This window comes from Aegilops tauschii, chromosome 2, assembly GCF_002575655.3.
Source record: "Aegilops tauschii subsp. strangulata cultivar AL8/78 chromosome 2, Aet v6.0, whole genome shotgun sequence".
In the NCBI taxonomy this organism is placed as follows: domain Eukaryota; kingdom Viridiplantae; phylum Streptophyta; class Magnoliopsida; order Poales; family Poaceae; genus Aegilops; species Aegilops tauschii.
In genome coordinates this window covers 527,447,332-527,457,427 of record NC_053036.3, presented here as the reverse complement: position 1 = coordinate 527,457,427, position 10,096 = coordinate 527,447,332, and the positions used below count along the sequence as shown (strand labels likewise).

General features: G+C 49.7%; 1 protein-coding gene across 1 annotated transcript; it reads right to left on the bottom strand.

Annotated features, from left to right (window-relative positions):
* Positions 1 to 1,656: 1,656 nt before the first annotated feature.
* Positions 1,657 to 6,972, bottom strand: LOC109755124 (squamosa promoter-binding-like protein 7). Its single transcript, XM_020314007.4, has 3 exons — positions 6,216 to 6,972; positions 5,963 to 6,090; positions 1,657 to 2,450 (listed from the first exon to the last, which is right to left on the bottom strand). Exons 1-3 carry the CDS (start codon positions 6,662 to 6,664, stop codon positions 1,960 to 1,962), a joined length of 1,068 nt encoding a protein of 355 aa, XP_020169596.1. The 5' UTR covers positions 6,665 to 6,972; the 3' UTR covers positions 1,657 to 1,959.
* Between the last annotated feature and the right edge of the window lie 3,124 nt (positions 6,973 to 10,096).

Here is a 10,096-nt window from a genome sequence, read left to right as displayed (position 1 = left end):
CAATAAAACCAGACTGGACCAATAATAAAACATGCAAAAGTCAATGCAATAAATCATAATAAAACTTATATAAATTTTGATATGAAACACGGATGAATTGTGGAGTGAAAGAATAATGGAAACATACAAGGGAATGTATGAATAAGTAATGAAAACATGTAAATTTGCGATGGTATGGAAATGATATCTTATAGAAAATATGTGAAGAGAACAATTTTAGTGCCCAGTCAAACCATGAAAGATAATTTTTTTAAATGATATGAAACTTATTTGAAAGCTTAAAAAATAGAATGAAATAGTACTGGAATCCAGAATGAAGAAGTAGCAAAACCATGCAATGGAATTTTTTTTAATGAAACATGTAAAAATAGGACGAAAGGCACATGTAATAGTTTCATATAAGTTTCAATATGGTATCATAATTTGAATTTGATTTTTTAAATGTTCAAAATTGATATTGTTTTGAAGATTTAAATATTGTGAATACTAATATTCAAACGGTTTGTCAATTGGATATTTAGTTCAAAAGATATAATTGATACAAACTATATAATCAAATTGAAAAGCGTGGGTGGGTGGGATGTAACTATGGTGTGGTTGGTTCAAAAAATGTCATACTACCTTTTGACTACAATACATACCAACTAGTAACTTTGTTGTGGGCCTTCTCGTTAGCTGTCCCTATACGTGTGCGTGCACACATGACGTGCATGCAGGACCCAGGTAGAAACTGGTTCCGCTGGAAAATCCTTATCCCTACTAGTCGGTTTTATTGCCGAACCTGTAGCTTTTTTTGGCAAACAAGAACCTTCAAAAGAGGGGAAGTGCTAACTGAAATAAGCGAAGCCCTTAGAGAAAGACCATAGTTCGTGACAAAAATGCACAACGGTTGTGTTGAGCTGCATGAAGAGACTGCCTTTGAAACCATAAACTACTTACTCCACTAGGAACGGACTGAGTAGTCATTGTTTGCGCTTTTTGCCAGGACAAATACGTCTTAGTCCTTGCTAATTTGCCGAATGAACGAAGATACTATCAAATTAGTTGTGCAGTCCAACCAACCAAAGTTTTGATTGAATTTTTGAACCAACCAAAGTTATGGCATATTTGTATTCTATTTCTTCAGTACCCTTATTCGGTATGGATAGCAAGTACTAGTAGCAAGCACAAGCACGGATCCGGCTTGCCTGCTCCCTTTCCATGCTCCCATCCGTGCTCCCACTTCATCCTACGGCTGTTCTTTTTTCTTTTTCTTTTCTAATCTAGCCTTATTTTCTTCCAATCAAATCAAGCCACGTATGCGGGAGCACGGATGAAAGTATGGGAAGGGAGCAGGCAAGTCTCGTCCCACAAGCACTGCCTCTGAACATTGACAGCCGACAAACTTCCCCCGAGTGTGCCGCGGATCGAGAGGATCTGGGAAATGCGCTAAGCTAGTGCACATAGGCCACACCTTTCTTCTAGAAGCTTTAGATAATTGATGAATGATTCGGTGAGGTCAGATCGATAGGTTCCCATGGACCAACTGTCACGATAGGAGAGGATGGCGAGTGGTTGTCACGGCAGCACATTCCGAACATTGGTCGTGTGGTGTAAGTTGCGATGACACACGAGGCCGACAGCCAACCATATGCTGTACCACGTCCCGACCGGAGCTTCTGTGATGGTTGCAACTTTTCCATTCAGTTCACCCCGTATCTACAGAGAAACCAGAATGACAGCATGCAAGACCGACCGCCCATGATCTCAAATTAATCCGAGTTGGAATTCAGGACCAGAATTTACTTGGGGCGCTTTGTCGGGGGAGAAAAAAAAGAAGAGGATGCAGCTAGCACCCGCTACAAGACAGACAGTACACTGTTGTTCAACTCAAGTTGATTGCACGGTCGACACAACGACCAAAGCCCCAGCCGCGCCCATGCCGCGTACTGGTATACGTAATTGCACCATGTGGCGAGCTCAGACGGCGTGGGCACCCTGCAGAGGCGTCCACACGCCCGAGCCACGGCCCGCGTCGCCGTCCTCGGCTGGCCTGCCCTGCGCCATGGGCCGGAAGGGCAAGCCTGCCGTGCCGGGCGCCTGCATGAGGTCGAGGGTGACGTGCCCCTCTGGAGGAGGAGCTCCGTGGTCTCGGCCGGCACCATTGCCCGCCACCGCGTGGCCAGGCGGGGCCTGCTGGTGCGCCTGGTGCCAGGCGGGCGCCATCTCTGCCGCGGCCGGCCGGGCGGCCGAGCGCTGGGGGAAGAAGTGGCACGCCAGGAGCGCCGCGCGGTTCTCGGCGATGAGCTCGTCCAGCGCGGCGCTGCTGGAGCGGGCGGAGAATACGTCGCCGGGCGTCGTCGGAACTAGCCAGGGGGCGGCTCTGGCCGATGACAGAAGAGAGAGAGCACCAGCCGGGGACGTCGGCAGGCCGCCGTACGGCGCGAAGCCGTGCACCAACGACGCCACCCCTGCAACAATTAAGCAAGCTTATTAGTTGCATGCAAACTACTGTATATACCCAAAGACAGACTCCTTCCTTGCTGGTGCAGATCAGGCTAGCTACGCACGCATCTTGTCCAGTTGTGTTTTGAACTGCAAAATCCAAAAGGTTTCAGCATGTTTGTGCGTTTGTCCTCGTCATTTGCGCTGGAAACTCGAGTGTTACCTAGACGGCTACCAGGTCGGTCAGCACCGGTAGACGATGACTGCAGCTTTTATCCACAAACATCACAATAACCCTAGTGAAACGCTATCTGTACGTACGTGTAAAGGTGGGCATCAAGATTTGGTCACTGTTTCGCCAACCTGATGCACGATGATTCTCCTCCTCAGTGACTTGTGGGAAACTAGATAACTGTAGGATTATCAAGCTTTGTATCACAGGAACCGTGTGAAGGAACACGCTGATGCAGTTCTGGCCCTTCTCCTCCCATCGTTCCAGGATACCGTATCTGTAGAAAACCAGGAGCGCCGGGACATTATTCTGTTTTTTTTTTTTCAGATTCGCTTATTTTCATGCTTAGTATCATAGTATGAAGAAGCACAGCAGCTCCCCGCAAAAAAAAAAGGAAAAAAAAACACAGCAGCTGAAGAAGTTTTGTCAGGATGAGGTCTACATATTAATTTATGGATTCGCGCACATCGACCATTGTTCCAACACAGGAGCATACAGCCTACCCCACTATGTTATAATTGGAGTGACTTAAGATAGTTATTTCGCTCAGCCGTTGGCAATAGTCAGATCAAAATTTCCTATCCCTTTGGTAATTTCAGAAATCTTGAAGTGTGATAAGGTTGTTCCGGTAGTGCTTAGAAATACTTGTTTATCAATCAAAACTGCAAAACGATAATACCATAGGAGCTTAATAATCACCTATCTTTGTGTATGTCCAAGCATAGAATAAGCATATTGGTTTACAAATGTTTCCTGCTTGCGCTTCCCAAGTGGGATCTTCCCGGCCATTGCTTTGAGAACAAATTGAACGTTGCAGGTGTTTCTAAAAACAAGGAGACCTTTTTTTTGCTTTGTAGGAAAAGTAGAGAAAAACATGGGAACAACAAATTTTCCTTTGGTGGCAATGGCATCCATATGATTCAAAGGAATGGAGCAAAGAAAAACAATAGGGATTCTCACTTAACCTCATGATTACTAGCTACATTTCACTTCAGAACTCTTCTTAGAACATTTTTTAATGAAGAACGAGAAAAGTGTTGGCGAAATAGCATTAGAAATTTATATTTAATTATGGCCTAACTTTGATTTGACCATGTTTATTAGGATGTCTTCGTATTTTATATTCCCCAAATCAGACACACAAATCTACAAAATTATAGTGTTCTGTTGTTCATATACATTCCTATCAAAGAGGCACCAAAAGAAATCAATGACATGCAACAGTATTATTTATAAGAGTGTGTTTTTTTCTGAAAACTTGCAAGAACCTACAAAGTTTGACCATATTTTATGTGCAAAGTTTCAGATTTTATTTATTTATTTTCTATTTGTTCGAATTTACTGTTCATAGAGGGTGTAGGGGCACCCAGGAGCTATCACACCTTTCTCTATTTATTGTTAGACAAACTATTTCCTCTGTTCACAAATATAAGATGTTCTTATTTTTTTGTGAATCGGATGTGTACAGACATATTTTAGTGTGTCTGTTCGCGGACGAGGATTTAGAGCACTCGGGTGCTCCGCACCCCTATACGTACAATACCAGGAAAAAAATACCGAGAAATTTGAAAAAAAACTGGGATTTTGGGATATCAAACGTGGGTTCCCGATGTACTCCCGTCTGAAATTTGGTGAAAAAAATACCAGGAAACGTATTCGCGGCAAAAAGACAAAAAATTCCTATATATAGCAAAACACCGTCAGGGTACATTTTTTTCCAGGCAGTAATTCCTTCGCCACGGATACGTTTTTTGGTATTTTTTCACGAAATTTCACACGGAAGTAGATTGGAAAACTAGGTTTGACATCCCAAAATTTTGGATTTTTTTTATTTTCTGGGAATTTTTTACGAATATTTTTCGTATAGGGGTGCGGAGCACCCGAGAGCTCCTGTGTATTTTTTCGTCTGTTCGCACATTTCAGTTTGTATGTAGTTTAAATTAAAATATCTAAAACATATACTATTTGTGAACAGGGGGAGTACTAGTTATAGATTGTTGGACATGAGTCGTTAGTTTATCCATTATCTATATACCTAAACTCTAGACCCTAAGAGAATATTCACTCTTTATATAATGATAGATTTTGACCCATTCTTTTTACCGAATTAATTTCAATCAACTACATACGGAAAATGCCCTAATTAACTATACAAGGAAAACCGATATTTACTTCCAAGCAACTTCGAAGTCCACATGCATGAGTGCTTTACAAAGTGTAACAAATAACACTGTTTGTGTACAATATGTATGCTAGCACGGTACAAAGAGCACTTGAACTTTAGAGACAAGCAGAGCAGACTCTAAGTCTGAACTCTGAGGATCAGTGAAAGTACGTATACTACTATACTATACGCCAGGCTAACTAAGTAAGCGCGCATCGACTCCATATTTGATCGGCACCAGTTAATTGATTCGCGCGTTAATGATATTATTACTGTCTGCAGATCCTCACCAGCAATTATACCTTGATACTAAACCCTAAAAAAAATCTCCTGATCCCACACAGGTAACAACTGGAGAAGTACAAACTTTGTACTACAAAGAGTATCTTCGAAACCGTGGCGCATTTTCCTCTTTACAGTAGTACGACCGCTACTACGCTAGGTATGTATATGTAACTGTATGGGTTTGACCGAGTACCTTCTGAATCTGGTGGTCTTTTTGTACTGCCTCTAGGCTATATCTCTAATGCACAGTAGCCTTAATAAGTTACCATTCTGGTAGTATAACGCACAAATGGTGTACACAGTACACTGTAGTAGCATCTATCACTAACCGTATATCGACGCCATTTCTTCAATAACTAGCGCCAGTACGTCACTGAATGCCAACAGTGGCCAGCGGCATCGCGACCACTGTCGCGTGGCCAACAGCCGCTGAGGCGCTCCTGTACGTGATCATATGCACGGTCGGCCTTGCATGGCAGTGCCAAGCTAGCTAGCACGGCCTACCCAAGCAGGCAGAGGCAGGGCACGTAAATGCACGCATTAAATCGCGAGTGTTTGCTTTGCTTCACCCGTCTCACGCATCCCGAGAGCTTTTTTCATGTCCCTACGCGTACCTGCAGCAGATCTCCCCTTGTTTCCCGGCATCAAACCACTCTACCCTCTCTTACCCCCTGCCGGTTTTGCTTAGTACTACTAAGAGTAGCTACTGCGGCGTCTATCAGCCAGCATTAACGATGTTTGTTCTCTGTGTAATCACTCTTACCTGTCGTGCTCTATGACTCTATCACGCTAAGACTGCGCTAGAAGTCTAGAACAGCTCGCGCTAATGGAGGTGGGGGAGTAATGGCGTGGATTACCGTGCGCGTGCGCAGAGCCCCTGGCCATGGCGTCGCTGGCGTTGCTCTTCCGGCGCCGCTCGTTGTGCCCGGCTAGCCGTCGCCGGCAGCTCCGCTTGGCGTCGTCGAACTCCGCCATCGCGTGGAAGCTGCACGCATTGTATACGCAGACCAGAGAGTCAACGCTAGCGCGTGAGAGAGACTCCGCACGTACGTACGTGTACATGAAGGGTGGATCTAGCTATGGCTAGCACAAGTTGGGGTGTACACGTACCGGCTGCATTGCTGGCAGAAGCGCTGCTCGGCGCCGTGCACGATGACCCTGGGCGCCTTGGAGTGCGCCTCGCACACCTTGTGCCGCCGGTGGTACTCCTTGGCCCCCGCCAGCGCCATGTGGCACCCTTCCACCTGGCACCTCGGCATGGCCGCCGTTGCCGCCGCCCCGGCCGCCTTCTCCTTCCTCTTGCCCTCCACCACGGCACGCCCGCCGCCGCCTCCGCTCCCGTCGACCTGAGCCACAGCCACCTGGCAGCCGCCCAAGGAGCACGGGCGCTTCCCCAGCTTGAGGCTAGTGAGCTCCTGCTGCATGTGCTGCTGCTGGCTAGCCACCCCCGGCGGCGGCAGGAAATGCTGCGGGTAAGCAGCCGAGGCGGCGGGAGCCCACTGCACCCCGAGATCCCAGGCCAGTGTCGCTCTCGACCTAGCGTCGCCGTCTCCTTCCATGCCCTTGCCCCAACGGAACACACACGCCGTTCTTCCTCCGGCCAGCAAGGAAACCCACGGTGGCTAGGCTAGAACCGTTGCGGCCGGCAAGTAAACGAGCAAGTGGAAATGGCGGCGACGGCGCGGCTCCTGCTGTAAGTACAGGCAGAGGTAGGTTATCCCACTGGCGCTTGGCCGATATAAAAGCTGGGAAAGGCCGCTCGCTCGCGAGGCGAGGCGAGCTCCCCGGGGAGGAGCAGCGCACTGGTGGCTGGTCTGGAAGGCACGGCAGCGCCGTACTGACAGGTGGGATCTGCCCGCAGAGGCAGCTGGCCGCTGGCAGCAGGAGTGTGCTCGTACGCCACTGTAGCCTGCTGCAAGTAGGCGGAGTACGACCCCGGCTCGTGACAGCGCAGGGCCCGTCGCCACATGGATGGGCGTCATTGAGGGGTTCAATCCGCGGCGGGACCCGGCCCGCGCTGCGCGTACCCATGAGGACATGACTGCCACCACCGCATCGAAAGCCGCGCGCGGCGCGACAACACGCACTGCTCCTTCCTAGCCTCACCACCTGCCCGGCCTTTATTCACTGGGGAGTGGGACCACGTTGTCCCCAGTCACGTCCCAGGCCCACCCGTCGGCGAGCGGCGTGGCAGCCTGGCGCGGGAAGCGAGGGTGGCGGCCCTCCCACTTGCACGAAGATGCCATATCCGGAACTGGACGCCACCGCGGACTTTCCTGCCCCGCGTACCAACTTTACCACACGCCCTCCCACTGGAAGGTGGGACTCGTTGAATCCGGCCCCACCCGTCATGGAGAGAGCGCGGGAGGCCGCCGTGGCTGAGCGGTGAGGGGGAAAAGCCTGCGCAGCAGAGCGGGGTGTACATGCATGCAGTGGGGCGGGCAGGGCGGGCCCGGTACGTCGCGTGGTCCGGCCTGGCAGTGTCAGCGGGCGTGGCGTGGCGGAGGCCCTATTGGCTGGGGAACGGGGGGTATGTCTGAGCTTTGGGGGAAATAATAGCGCCGTGCTGGGTGTTGGGGGCGCGACGCACGGGTACGGGTACGCCCAGTTTGGCCTTTCCCGTGCGCATTCCCTGCGAGCCTGAGATGCTGTACGTCCGGTGCTCGATCCGGCTCGTGTATTTGTACCACTGCCCCTTTTGTACTGACACTGACATGTGTATTCACGCAGACGCAGGCACCTCGTCGCGTTTCGTTTCGGTTGGACCTCTCGCCCGTCCGCCCTGGCCTCCTTTGTCATGCTCGGTCATTAGGTCGCAGCGTCGCGTCTACTCGGACCATGATGCTGCCTTCTATTGGCCCTGCGTCGCTCTCGGGTCACGCGTTGTGTGCCGGTTGGTGCTGTGAGCTTGATCCAGCGACTGAGTGCAGTGATCAATGAATACTCATCCCTCGGGAGATTTGGGCTGCTAGAAATGCCAAGGTTTAGGGCCACTAACCAGCGTGTTATGATATTCGTTAAATATTTACATGGGTAGTGATGTTACTCCATGGTCTCATCGATTTGAAGATAGTGGTTGCAAGGTAGTCACTTTATCTTGGCGCGATTACTTATGGGACGGAGGGAATACATATGTAAGAGCATCTACAGCCGGGTGTCCTATATCCGTCTCATATGTCTAGGCAGGCCGTTCGGTCACTGACCGGTCACAAAATACCGACCCAATCGGAGTTCTCAAATGGGCCTCAAACGCCCCGGCTTACCAGCACCCCTCATATTCGTTTCAAATGTAGGGCGTTTATGAGGTGGCCCGGGCACGTCCGGGCGCGTCCGCCTGACAAGCCCGGCCCACCACTGATCCCACGGATGTCCTACAAAAAAACTCGTCGGGCTCATCGCTCCAAAACCCTAGCTCACTCACTCTGCTCTCTCGCTCCGTCCTCTCCTCTCCCCACACCGACTCCATTCGAATCCGACGAATGTCGAGCTCCGGCGGCCGCTCCGATGACGAGCTGGATCCGGAGTATGAGTTTGCCCTCCGCATCGCCTTGGAGCGGTCCAAGGTGGAGATCGGGGGCAGCTTCGGATCTGCAGCCTCGCCGCAGCGGCAGCTTCCCGTTGGCGCAGCTCGAACGCCGAAGTTGGCCCCTCCCGACCCGGGGGCAGCTCCGACAGGCGGCCTGCGCAATCCGCACCTCCCCTATGCCGCCCCTGGCCTCGTCGGTTGCTGCTCCCCCTCGTGGGCGGCGGTGGGTGCTTGTGCCCGCCCCGCTGGCCCGAACGCGCACATCGGAGTCGAAGGCGCGCACCGCCCGCCGCGAGAGGCAGCGGGCAAGGGATGTTGGTAATATGCCCTAGAGGCAATAATAAATGGTTATTATTATATTTCTTTGTTCATGGTAATTGTCTATTGTTCATGCTATAATTGTGTTATCCGGAAATCGTAATGCATGTGTGAATACATAGACCACAACGTGTCCCTAGTAAGCCTCTAGTTGACTAGCTCGTTGATCAACAGATAGTCATGGTTTCCTTGTTCATGATAATCGTTTATTATCCATGCTAGAATTGTATTGATAGGAAACTCAGATACATGTGTGGATACATAGACAACACCATGTCCCTAGTAAGCCTCTAGTTGACTAGCTCGTTGATCAATAGATGGTTACGGTTTCCTGACCATGGACATTGGATGTCGTTGATAACGGGATCACATCATTAGGAGAATGATGTGATGGACAAGACCCAATCCTAAGCCTAGCACAAGATCGTGTAGTTCGTTTGCTCAGAGCTTTTCTAATGTCAAGTATCATTTCCTTAGACCATGAGATTGTGCAACTCCCGGATACCGTAGGAATGCTTTGGGTGTACCAAACGTCACAACATAACTGGGTGGCTATAAAGGTGCACTACAGGTATCTCCGAAAGTGTCTGTTGGGTTGGCACGAATCGAGATTGGGATTTGTCACTCCGTGTAAACGGAGAGGTATCTCTGGGCCCACTCGGTAGGACATCATCATAATGTGCACAATGTGACCAAGGAGTTGATCACAGGATGATGTGAGTTACGGAACGACTCAAGAGACTTGCCGGTAACGAGATTGAACAAGGTATAGGGATACCGACGATCGAATCTCGGGCAAGTAACATATCGATAGACAAAGGGAATTGCATACGGGATTGATTGAATCCCCGACATCGTGGTTCATCCGATGAGATCATCATGGAACATGTGGGAGTCAACATGGGTATCCAGATCCCGCTGTTGGTTATTGACCGGAGAACGTCTCGGTCATGTCTGCATGGTTCCCGAACCCGTAGGGTCTACACACTTAAGGTTCGGTGACGCTAGGGTTATAAGGAAAAGATATACGTGGTTACCGAATGTTGTTCGGAGTCCCGGATGAGATCCCGGACGTCACGAGGAGTTCCGTAATGGTCCGGAGGTAAAGATTTATATATATGGGAAGTCCTGTTTTGGTCACCGGAAA

What these genes read in the sequence shown, in the direction of transcription:
- LOC109755124 (XM_020314007.4), bottom strand. Translation starts at nt 6,664, where the DNA reads ATGGAAGGAGACGGCGACGCTAGGTCGAGAGCGACACTGGCCTGGGAT. An exon ending in TTCTGCCAGCAATGCAGCCG is followed by an intron (nt 6,091 to 6,215) that starts GTACGTGTACAC and finishes CAATGCGTGCAG; the next exon opens with CTTCCACGCGATGGCGGAGT. An exon ending in GGGCTCTGCGCACGCGCACG is followed by an intron (nt 2,451 to 5,962) that starts GTAATCCACGCC and finishes TAATTGTTGCAG; the next exon opens with GGGTGGCGTCGTTGGTGCAC.